General features: G+C 34.9%; 1 protein-coding gene across 1 annotated transcript in view; it reads left to right on the top strand.

Annotated features, from left to right (window-relative positions):
• The window catches only part of VWA8 (von Willebrand factor A domain containing 8), a 519,173-nt gene that overhangs the window by 129,177 nt on the left and 376,909 nt on the right, over positions 1–13,087 (top strand). The window contains exons 6-10 of the mRNA XM_044669384.1: positions 2,828–2,992; positions 3,373–3,422; positions 5,768–5,876; positions 8,576–8,680; positions 12,453–12,584. Of these exons, the coding sequence (XP_044525319.1) occupies positions 2,828–2,992; positions 3,373–3,422; positions 5,768–5,876; positions 8,576–8,680; positions 12,453–12,584 (561 nt within the window). The remainder of the gene's footprint in view (positions 1–2,827; positions 2,993–3,372; positions 3,423–5,767; positions 5,877–8,575; positions 8,681–12,452; positions 12,585–13,087) is intronic.

Here is a 13,087-nt window from a genome sequence, read left to right as displayed (position 1 = left end):
GGTTGTGGCATTTTAAGCCTTAGGAGACTGAACTACTTAAAAATAATATTTTTCACTGTTTCTAATGCAACAGATAACCCAAACTGATATTGCCTAAACATTTCCTAAATTAAGCTTAACATTTGAAAAAAAAGTGCTATAGCTATGTGTATCACATTTCATTTGCTTTAGTTGAAACTAAACTTTAAAGTTTCTATCTTTTTAGCACCTAAATCTTCACAGTTCTCAGATATTTCTCAAGATCTTCACAACAAGGAAGTAGACTGAGAATGGAGTTATTTATAAAATTCCACCAGGAGATGAGAAGACACTGCTAGATTCAGTCACTCATTCTGATCCCTAGTCATTCTTTTTTTTTTATTTAATAATTTTTATTTTTTAGAAAAGTTAACATGGTTAAATGATTCATGCTCTTACTTTCCCCTTCACTCCCTGACTCCTCCTACCCCCCATAGCCGATGCACATTTCCACTGGTTTTAACATGTGTCATTGATCAAGACCTATTTCCAAATTGTCGATACTTGCATTGGAGTGGTAGTGGAGAAATGTTATGTGTAATTCTCTGTAGTGAACTCTATAATCATTATTATAGTTCTCACTATTATAGTAATTAGAAGAATTATTCATAGGGAGAGGTTGGAGTACTATATGGTCTAAGATGATATGGGGGGTGGGAAAGAGGGGGGTAAATAGTAGAGGACACCAAGAGAAACTTGAATGACTAAGAAAAATAGGATATTCTATTACATACAAAGAGGGCATGGGAAGGGGAGGGGATGAATACTATTATAAGAAGGAGAGGAAGAGAGCATTTAGAGGTAATATTTAAACCTTACCCTCAGTGGAATTAACCCTGAGAGGTAAGAGTAGCTATATCCATTGGGATATAGAACTCTATCTAACCCTACTGAGAAAGTCAGAAGGGATAAACCAAGGGGAGCAGGGGAGTGGGGAGGTCAAAAAAGGGAGGAGAAAAGAAGGGGGAGGGAATTCATTAGGCCTTAAAAATAAAAAAGAGGGGAATAACAAGGAAGGGGATAGAAAGGGAAGTAAATCAAGGGAGGGGACAAGGGTTACTGGCTTAAAGCAAACCACTGGTTTAAAAGGAAATAGTGTAAGAAGAAGGAGTAGAACTAGGAGAAGATACCAAAATGTTGGGGAATACACAACTGATAATTATAACTCTGAATGTGAATGGGATGAACTCACCCACAAAACGAAAGCAAATAGCAGAGATGATTAGAAACCAAAATCCTACCATATGTTGTCTACAAGAAACACATATGAGGCAGGTGGACATACACAGGTTTAAGGTTAAGGGCTTGAGCAAAATCTTTTGGTCTTCAAAAGAGAAAAAGAAGGCAGGAGTGGCAATCATGATTGCTGACAAAGCCAAAGTAAAATAAATATGATTAAAAAAGACAGGGAAGGTCATTACATCCTCATTAAAGGCAGTATAAACAATGAGGAAATAACACTGCTTAATATGTATGCATCAAATGGCATAGCATCCAAATACCTAAAGGAGAAACTGGCAGAGCTCAAGAAGGAAATAGATAGTAAAACCATACTAGTGGGAGATCTAAATATTCCTCTTTCAGATCTAGATAAATCAAACTAAAAAATAAATAAGAAAGAGGTAAGAGAGGTGAATGAAATCCTAGAAAAATTAGATTTAATAGATATGTGGAGAAAAATAAATAGGGACAAAAAAGAATACACCTTCTTTTCAGCTGCACATGGTACTATTCACAAAGATTGACCATGTAATAGGGCATAGAAACATTGCAAAGAAATGCAAAAAAAGCAGAAATAATAAATGTAACCTTCTCAGATCATAATGCAATAAAAATAATAATTAGTAAGGGTACGTGGACAGGTAAATCAAAGACTAATTGGAAATTAAATAATATGATTCTCCAAAACCTGTTAGTCAAAGAAGAAATCATAGAAACAATCAAGAACTTCATTGAAGAGAATGACAATGATGAGACATCCTACCAAACTCTGTGGGATGCAGCTAAGCAAGGCAGTACTCAGGGGGAAATTTATATCCTTGAGTGCATATATTAACAAATTAGGGAGGGCAGAGATTAATGAATTGGGCATGCAACTTAAAAACTAGAAAGCGAGCAAATTAAAAATCCCCAGATGAAAACTAAATTAGAAATACTAAAAATCAAGGGAGAAATTAATAAAGTCAAGAGTAAAAGAACTATTGAATTAATAAATAAGACTAGAAGCTGGTATTTTGAGAAAACAGATAAAATAGACAAAGTACTGGTCAATCTAATAAAAAAAGGAAAGAAGAAAACCAAATTGACAGTATCAAAGATGAAAAGGGAGACCTCACCTCTAATGAAGAAGAAGTTAAGGCAAGCATTAAAAACTATTTTGCCCAATTATATGGCAATAAATATAGGAATCTAGGTGATATGGATGAATATTTACAAAAATATAAATTGCCTAGTCATTCTTTTGCAAATGATTTTCCTCTCTGACTTCACCTTTTCCTAGTCTATGAAGCTGTACTTGGTGTTTTCCTCACCTATCCTGTCTTGCTTCTGACTTTATTTTCTGTTTTCTGCTTTTCCTTTACTTAACAGATCCTGAGCACCAGCATTCTGGTTCCTATGATATAATCTACCACAAATTTCAGATTGGTTTTCTTTGCTTGGTGGTTTCTTTTTCATAAAATTGATGTTGAACTGTCCTAAACTAGGATTAACTAAAATATACCATAGAAGTTCCACTGAAAGGTATGAATCTCATCTTCTTACTACATCAATTAATTGTATTCTAATTATTGTCCTTTGGTATCTACAGGATCACACCAAAACAGAGCTAGATACATGGAAGATTGTTAGAGTTAGTGAAGATTTTCGAGTGATTGCCCTGGGCTTACCAGTACCCAGGTACACTGGAAATCCTTTAGATCCTCCTCTTCGATCTCGATTTCAAGCCAGAGATATTTATTATCTACCTTTTAAGGTTAGTATAAGACAGAATATGTATTTTTTTCATCACTTTTTTTATTTGCACCTAATGAATCCATTGGTTTAAGTAAATTATTTATACCTTTTTTGTCTTCTTTTCTTTTAATAATCCCCAAGTAGTAAATAGGAGTTAGGTTGGACAAGTTCTTTAGAATAAAACAGAAGAAATTGCAGTGGTATTAAATATTGAAAAATATGGGGTAGGAGAATGGAGATAAGGAGGGGGACCTTGGTGTTTTTTATTTTAGAATTAACATTGTTGAGTATGATCTATAAAAACGATTTAGTATCTACTCATTTAGGAAGGCAGAAATGTTTATGTTTGACCTACACCTGGATATTTGATTTGATGAGCATTTTCATATTCTACTTTAGGACCAGCTTAAATTGTTATACTCAATTGGGTCCAATGTTTCTGCTGAGAGGTAAGTGGTTCAAGGTATATTCTCTTAGGCCATGTTGAATCAATTATAAATTTTTAGAATGTATCCTAAAATTAGAACTATATTCACTCTGAGGACTTTAATAATCATAGGGACTTAACTAGCTCTTGAATGTGTGCAATTAAGCATGCAATACTAGATTTTATTTTATGTGTTAGTTATGTAACTTTAAATGATTTTGGAGTTTGGTGAAGTCAACAAGCATTTAAGTAGCACACAGTAAAGGACTAGATTCATAAGGAAGGGCAGAAATAGGCCCTGCCCTCATGGAGTTCACATTATAAAAGGGGAGAAAATCTGTACCCAAGTATATACATACAAGTTACATACAGGGTAAACCTGAGATCATCTCAGAGGGAAGACACAAACATTGAAGGGAGACTGGGAAAGATCTGTGGAAGATGGGGTATTAGCTGAGATTTAAGGAAGCTAGGAAAATCAGAAACTGGGAATGAAGACGGACAGAGTTCTAGGCAAGAGGGCAAATGCACAGTCAAGAGATAGAGTATCTTTTTTAGGGAACATCAAGGAAGACACTGCCATTCAATCAGGAATAAAGTATCAGAAGACTGGAGAGGTATGGAGAGATTGGTTTATAAAAGGTTTTAAAAGCCAAATAGAGGATTTTATATTTGTTCCTAAAGATAACAGAACCACTGGAGTTTATTGAATAAAGGGGTGGTTTGGTTAGACCTACAGTATTAAGCAATTTAGGTTGGCAGCTGAGTGGAAGAGAGACTGAAAGAGAGAAATACCAAGCAGAAATCCATCTGAGAAGTGATAGGAACCCATACCAAAGTAGTGATTATATTAGAAGAAAGAAGGGGATCAGAAGAGATACTAGGTAGAATCGCCAGCACTTACTAACAGGTTGGATGTGAGGAAGAATGAGTGTAAATGAGGAGTCACCAGTGATACAAGATGATTCCAAGTCTAGGTGACTAAGAGGGTAGTGGTAACCTCAGTGATAATGAGGAAATTGAGAAGAGGGAAGGATTTTTAGAGAAGTATGAGTTTAGTTTTAGACATGTTGAAGTTAAGATATCTATAAGACATCCAGTTCAAAATGTCCATCATGAATTTAGATAGGAGAGATGGGATGTCAGCAGAAATTTAGGGCTGGACAAATAGATTTAAGAATCATCTGCATAGAAAGGATCATTGAATTCATAGATGCTAATGAGATCACTATGTAAGATCATAAAGGAAGAAAAGAGAAGTGGGCCCAGGATAAAGCTTTAGGGAAAGCTTATGGTTAGTGGGCATGACCTGGATAAAGTTTCAACAAAGGAGAGTAATATGGAACAATTAGACCTATAGGAGAAGCAAGAGGGAACAGTGTCATGAAAACCTAGAATAACAGTTTTCAAAGAAAAAAAGCATTACTGACAGTATCATTAGATTTGGTTTCTTTGCAGAGAGCAGTTTCAGTTGAATTATGAAGTTTGGAAGCCAGATCACAGATTTTAGAATCCTGTAAAAGGAGAGGAAGTAGAAGCATCAGTTGTAGGCTTTTTCCAGGAATTTAACTTTGAAAGGGAGGAGAGATATAATACAATAGCTAGTAGGGATGATGAATGAATGATAAACGATTTTGATCAAGTAAAGGGAATTCCAGAGTTACTAAAAATGAAAGAAAAACTCTTGTGAGTGATGGTAGAGCCATCTCTTCATGCAGTTGAGTTGGAGTGGTAGAGTAGATGACAGGAAATAAATAAAGTGAGTCATTAGGGAATTGGGATTTTTGAGGGAATATTAATATATATGTTGAATGTAAAATGAATGTAAGAGTTGAGATGGAGAGAAAAATGATAATCCAAATACTGAAGACATTGAAGAGGCAAGGAAAATATTCTTGGGTGGTTAGTAACAGAATCTTGATTGAGTGATAAATATAGATTGAATGAACCTCAAAAGAGAAGAGATTTTTCAGTGATGTCAGTAAAAGGAGAATCTGAAACTGGCAATTGGATGGGTATTCTGTTTCCTCTACAGTGACCATTTAGATGAGGGCTATCAGTGAAAATTCAACCAGCACTTGAAGTTGTGGTCAAGTATGCAGTATCATCAAGAATGAGCTAGATATCAGTAAAAGCCAAAACATTTTAGGTGAAATATAGTTCATTTACTATGGAGCAGACAGAGAGTATATCTGGAGTATGAAAATCGAGGACTAGCATTGAGTAGGAATAAGAGTGATACCCTAGGGTGAACCTCTGGTTTATGGAGAAATCATGATCTAGGAGCATGATAACCATTGAAGTTGTTATTTCTTTCTTAAGATCTAATAAAATTAAACTTAAATATTAAATTTTTTTAATCTATAGGGTTTCTCAAGTATTGTCATTTGCTACAACACTCTGCTCTCAAGAATCTTCTACACTTGGACTTCCTGATTTTCCTTTAGATAGTTTACCACATGCAATTCAAATCCTGGTATGTGTATAATGAAGCATTGATCATCAAGTATGGCAAAAACATTGTGACTTTTCACAAAACAAGTTTTTTTGTAATATTTGTTTTTGTTTAATGATACTTTGAGAATGATTTAAAAACAATTATCAGAAAGAAATGGTTTCTAAGTATGTCATGGGGAAGAAGTAGTTTATTTTTATTTTCTATATTTCTTGAATAATAACACCATATCTGAATTCTTTCAATGAGTTTTAGTTATCTATTTTATTAACATTTACTTTAAGGTTTGCAAAACATTTCACATTTATGATCCTTACAACAACCCTGTGAGATAGATACTATTATCCTCTATTGATAGATAAGGAAATTAGGATTTAAAGATTTCAAGCCACTTGCCTCAGAATCACACTGATAGTAAATATCAAAGTGGATCTGCTTGGCTTCAAACACAATGCTCTTTCTACTTAGCCAAAATCCTTATGAATTGTTATCTGCAGTGTGGATTTAGCTTCCCTGATATTCTCTTAGAAATAATCACAAAATGCTCCTCATTATAGTTGACATGTAGTGAATTTTGATGTCTTCTCAAAAGTATATTGCGAAGATTAAGTGAGATATAGGTATATAAAGCATGTTGCAAACTATGGAAGGAAGTTTCCTCATCTTCTACAAAGAGGATATTATTTGTAATATTTGCCTGACAAGAGAGTAATGAGATGCATCCATAAAGAGTCGTGCAAGCCCTAAAGCCCTATAGAAATGTGATTTGTCTTTTTAAATGCAAATAAGCTATGAATAAGTTTATGAACTGTAAAAAGCATTTGATTTGGTATAGCAAAATGCCAGCTCAAGGCCTCTTCTACAGGATGGTATTTCTCCTGCATATACTAAAATTAGATGATTACTTGAATGATGTACTATCATAGATAACTTTGATGCCCTTCTGATTATTATTGAGAAATGAGGCATAAAACAGGTAGACATACTTGTCCATAGATTATTGCCTCTGACATGGAGGATACATCTAAGAAGTCCATTGGAAGAGGAATTTTATATAAATGGTGAGATTTTCTAGCTTACTCTTATTTGTGAATGACCTTTGAGTCTTGTAGAGCTTCCTATTAAAAGCTATAATCACTCAAACAAGTTCAAAGTATACAGTGAAAGGAAAACCCCAGTGAATGAAAAATGTAATTGAACTGACAATCTATAGAACTTGTCATTCATTACCTATATTTTGGGTATACTCTGTGGGGTCACAAAGAATTAGGCCTAGAAATGAATAGGATTATAATAATAATTTTAAGTGTCACAAGCTTCTATCTGAAACAGAAGCCCATTTTCATCAATATTGTTCTGATGATGCATTATTTATTGTGAATCATGGAATCCCAGCATTCCAGGAAGTAGGATAATGGAAAAGCACATAGAAAGGCTTGGATATGCTGTAACATATGACTAATGAAGACTTTTTCAAGAGAATCTAAAAGATAGCACTTGGAAAATGTCTGACCAGAAAAGGAGATAGTCTGGTGATGTGCTAGTAATTTGTGAATAGCCGACAGGCTCCATTTAGATATGTTTGACATATATAATATCAAAAGATTCTCATTGGTATAGCACAGTGATGGGAAAACTACAGCCAGAGGGCCAGATGTGGCCCCCTGAAATGTTCTATCCAGCTGCCCAACATTATTTGTAATCTGACGAATACAATGAGTAGGATACAATACAATGAAAATTTGAAAGAGTTGCCTTAGAAACAGACTGACAGACGAGCATTTCCTTTCCTTTGGCCTCCTCTTTAAAAAGTTTTCCCGGGCAGCTGGGTAGCTCAGTGGAGTGAGAGTCAGGCCTAGAGACAGGAGGTCCTAGGTTCAAACCCGGCCTCAGCCACTTCCCAGCTGTGTGACCCTGGGCAAGTCACTTGACCCCCATTGCCCACCCTTACCAATCTTCCACCTGTGAGACAATACACCAAAGTACAAGGGTAAAAAAAAAAAAAAAGTTTTCCCATCACTTTAAAAAGTTTTCCCAGTCACTAGCAGATTGAGTCCTGGGCCTGAAATCAGAAAGCCCTTAGTTCAAATCTCTTATCCGGTATTTACTGCCTGAGTGACCATGGGCTCTGTTTGCGTCAACTTCCTTATTTGTAAAATGAGGATAACACCCTCCTGGGGTTTTAAAATAATGCATTTGTAGAGTGCTTTGAAAATTTCAAAGTTTATTAAATGCTAGGTGCTGTCATTGTTCTTACTATTATTGTTATCCCCAGAGGTGAGGTTGTAAGAAGACATGAACAGGAGTCAGTATCAGAAAGGACTTATTGCTTGAAAACTGCATGTTAATGAGCTCATAGCTCCATTAAAATACTGCAGAAAATATTTCAAATGAAAGGAATTCATTTTAGAAGTTTATATTTTTATTCTCTTAAATGAGAATATTCTTCTAAATGATTTCCTTGTCAATTTTCAGAAGACTTTTGTGTGGTGATTCTTTATCATATTTTTCTTGAATACTGAATGCATATTCCTTAATGACTTATTTATTGAAAACTAACTGAAAATACTATCACTTGATTCTTTGGCTTTTTGAAATTTAATACTTTAGTCTTTTTTTCTATAGATTTAACAGAATACCTGTATTTTAAAGAAACAGATTTATTATTATACATCTCATGTTTTATCTGCATTTTTTTGTATATTTTTTCTTCTTCTTAGGATTTCTTTCCTGCAATGTCAATCCAGAATTTAATCCAGTGGCTTTACCCTTACACAATTTTACTAGGACATGATGGCAAGATGGCAGTGGAAGATGTCTTAAAAGTAAGGACCTGGGGTGATATTATTGAAGTTCCATGGAACTGTACCTCTGGCTCTTATGTCACAGGGTGGCTCAGAGTAGAACTCAGCAGATCTTTCCTATTCCACTTTCTTTTATGTGGAAGCCTTTCTAATGGGAGATGGATAGGAAAATAGAAATAAGAATCAGAGTGACCTATCAGAGAGATTTAGAGGCTTTGAACAGGAAGCAGAACCAAATGAATCTAAACACAAAGGAGACAAGCTTCTCTCTGAAACAAATCCATGGGAATCAAGGAACTAGCTTATAAAATAATAGATTAGGAATCTTAAGGGGTTCTAGAAGCCATAGATGACAGCTAGATGGATGATGGATTCAGTGCTGGAACTGGAGTCAGGAAAACCCGAGTTCAAATCCAGCCTCAGGTACTTATTAGCTATTTGACCCTAGACAATGAGGTCCAATCATTGCCTGTCCCTTACCATCTTCCTCTCCACTATAAAAACTTTTCTTTGTGTACCTCTTTTATATGAGATAATTATCTCTATTATTCTTCTCCCATTCCATTTCTCCCAGTGCATCTCTCTTTCTCACTTATGCTGTTTTTTCAGATCATCCAAACATAATCAATTCATTCCTATGCCCTTTCTCTACATTAGAGTCCTTTCACTTCCCTAAATTATGATAAAGTTCTAAGAATTATGTGTATCATCTTCTGGTATAGGAATATTAACTATTTAACCTTATTGAGTCCCTTATGATTTTTCTTTCATGTTTACCTTTTTATCCTTCTCTTGAATCTTGTATTTGAAAATCAGATTTTCTATTCAGATCTGGTCTTTTCATTAGGAATGTTTGAAAGTCCTATATTTCATTAAATATCCATTTTTTCCCCTAATGGATTATACTCAGTTTTGCTGGGTAGGTGATTCTTGTTTGTAATCCTAGCTCCTTTGCCTTCCATAGCATATTCCAAGCCTTCGGCCAGCTTTTTTGTGAATGCTTCTAAGCCTTGTGTGATCCTGACTGTGCCTCCATCATATTTGAGTGGTTTTTTTTCTGGCTGCTTAAAATATTTTCTCTTTGTCCTGGTATATGACTCTAGAATGTGTCTATAACCGTGATGGGCAAACTTTTTAAACAGGGGGCCAAAGGAAAGGAAATTCTCATCTGTCAGTATCTTTCTAAGGCAACTCTTTTAAAGTTTCATTGTATTGTATCCTACTCATTGTATTAATCAGATTAGGAATAATGTCGTGGGGTCGAATAGAACATTTCAGAGGGCTACATCTGGCCTGTGGGCTGTAGTTTGCCCATCACTGGTCTATAATATTCTTAGGAATTTTCATTTTGTCATCTCATTCAAGTGGTGATTGGTGGATTCTTTCCATTTCTATTTTACCTCTCTAGTTGTGAAATATTCAAAAAATTTTCCTTTAAGTCTTAAAATATGATATCTAAATATAATATCCAATAATTCTTAAATTACCTCTCCCCAGTCTATTTTCTAGATATCATATGTCCAATGTGATATTTCACATTTTCTTCCATTTTTTTCACATTTTGACTTTGTTTTATTGTTCATTTTAAGTCTTCTGTATAATCATTAGCTTCTCATTTCTAATTTTTTAGGAATTATTTTCATCAGTGAGCCTTTTTAACTTTTCCATTTGGCTAATTCTTTTTTTTAAGATGTTATTTTCTTCAGTATTTATTTCTGCCTCTTTTACCAGCCTATTTATTGTCATTTCATAATTGTCCTCCCTCTCATTTCTTCACCTACTTTTTCCTCTATAATTTTTATTTGATTTTTTAAAAAATGCTTACCTCTTGTAGCATCACTACTATATATTTGTTCTAGGACAAAAGAACAGTAAGAGCAAAGCAATGAGGATTAAGAGACTTGCCCAGGGTTACATAAGGAAGTGTCTGGGTCCAAATTTGAACCCATCTTCATTTATAAGCTTGACTCTCTTAACAGCTGAGCCACCCAGCTGCCCCTTTATTTGATTTTTAAAATAATTTTTAGCCCCTTTAGAAATTCTTGTAGGACTTGTTACCAATTCATATTTTACTTTGACCTTTCCTTATAACTGTTTTGACTTTGTTGTCATCCTTTAAACTTATTTCTTGATTTTTTTCCCTGTCACCATAGTAGATTTTTATGATGAAGTTCTTTTTGTTGTTTTTTGTTTATTTTTACAGCTTGTTTCTTGACTTTGAATTTTATGTTTAAAGCTGAGTTTCATTCTGGGGTAGTGGTTGCAGGGAGAGATTGTCTCAAGTTTTAGTCTTTTTCATACGAATTCTTTCAGAGCTAGTTTTGGGTTTGGGGAAGTTTTCAGTGCTTCCATGGTGGTATGATCCAGGGTGAGGTATGGTCCCTGTTCTCTTAGTCTGCAATCTGGTCCTTAATAGGGGAAAGGCCCCTGATCTCTTGATGCCACAAGTGATATTTCGCCTCGGGGGCCCTGATCCCTTGTGTCTTCAAGCACTTCTTCTCTCTGCACTTGAAATATGACCCAGAAGTGAACATAAGCAATGAAATTACTAAACAATGTCTAGTCCTGTGTCCAGTGCTAGTGCAGGGGTCCCTTGTAATCTCTTTCTGACCTTTACCATCTCTGATTTGAGAGCTCCCAAATCTTCTGCTGTCACTGCCACCTCCTCAAAGGACTACTAGAGCAGCTTCTCTGTCCCACTCTCCATTCCATTGTCACCGATCTTGCCTTCTAATTTCCTAAATTGTCTTGGGCTGGAAAAATATCTCATCTAGATTTCTTTTTTGCCATGCTACTCCAGAATTCTACTGAGGCATTATTTTAAAGTTGTTCAGAGGGTAATGTTAGGAAAGCTCAGCTGATTCATACTTTCCTATTCAGGCTCTTTTCCTGGGAGAATCCTATAGTGGAGGCCATCTAGTTCAAATTCTTTATTATACAGATGGGGGAACTGAATTACAGGTATAAGGATAAAGTCTGTATCTATGGTTTCATTGATAGAGGGAACTCCAGGTGGAGAGTCTTCCTCTACCAGTACAGTTTGGCATCTTCTAGAATCTTTGAGCATTGCCTCAATCTCACTATTCTATGCCACCTTTAGGGTTCTACCTCTTGAGCTTGCTTGAAATTACAGAAATCATCTGTACTTATCTAATTATCATGATATCTCAAATTCCAAATTAGAGACATTAACATTTAAGGAGCTTTTACTGACAATAATGTATGCCAACAGGGATTTATATGCATTTATATGCACTCAGTCATCCTTTTTTAATAGAAGATAGCTGTGATTCAGCTTATCATATATATAATGACCCATTCAAACTACCTAATCAGTAATATTCACTTAATTAGGTAGGTTATATTTTTATACTGAAAATGTAGAGGATCAAAATACACATTTTGTCTGAGCAAACTATGTAAAAATGACTAGAATTTAGTCATTTGGCATGGAAAACTTGCAATTTCTCAGATTACCTCTATTGCATATTGATAATCTACCAAAGTTTTTCTTTAGTTATAAAATCACATATGGTTTCATTTAAGAAGTTATTAATGTTATGCTATATCTTTCTTTTGCTGTCCTTGTGAGTAGTATATTTTACACTATGGATAAAGGTTTATACATCATGTGGCTTTAAAGTTTAGTTCTTCTGCTATAGGACTGCACTGTTGCAAAAACGCAAAATGTACATAGGTAATTTCAACCAGAATTAACACAGAATCAATTTTTATTGGATTTCAGGCATTGAAACAAATGAAACTCATGTCATGATTTTCTTCTAATTTATAGCGCTTTGAACTACAGGATTCAAGAAACTCTTCTCTTCCGATAAGGATTGTGAAAATAGAAAGCATTGCTGGAAACCCAGGCTGTCAAGCTGCTGTGACTTTTCAGTTGGGGAACAAAGAAACAACCTTAAAGGTGGTGATTCCCAGATTCTTAGTGTTTTCAGATTATCTTCATTTGTAAAAGATAATCTTGATTTTTAAAAAAAATTCTTGTGAGGCCTTCTTGGATAGTTTGCTTTAAAAAAAGGATTTTATAGATAATTTTCATTGGAAGTGTAAATACTTTTGCAAGAAGCCATATTGGGCCAGGATAGTTGCCAGTTATTGAGATTGGAATGCAGAATGCAGAGGTGGCATGAGCTGATATGAGAACAAAAAAGTTTGTTAAGAGCACCCTATAAATTGAGGCTGATTCCTATTCTTAGGGTCTCAGTCTAGAGAATGGAAGGAGGGTAGACATTTCAAAATTGTCTCTAAGCTAAAGTTAACTTATACCTCATAGGAATACTTACCTAGGCTCATTGCTCATCCAGTGCTATTAGCATCCATTCCTATACATTATCAACAATATACAACTTTCTAAACACCAACAAGAAGATAAATATTGAAGATCAACTTTGTTAAGCCAAGCCAACT

The sequence above is a fragment of the Gracilinanus agilis genome, chromosome 3, assembly GCF_016433145.1.
Source record: "Gracilinanus agilis isolate LMUSP501 chromosome 3, AgileGrace, whole genome shotgun sequence".
NCBI lineage: Eukaryota > Metazoa > Chordata > Mammalia > Didelphimorphia > Didelphidae > Gracilinanus > Gracilinanus agilis.
Note: the sequence above shows the minus strand (reverse complement) of the source record. Positions and strands in the feature narration are given on the sequence as shown.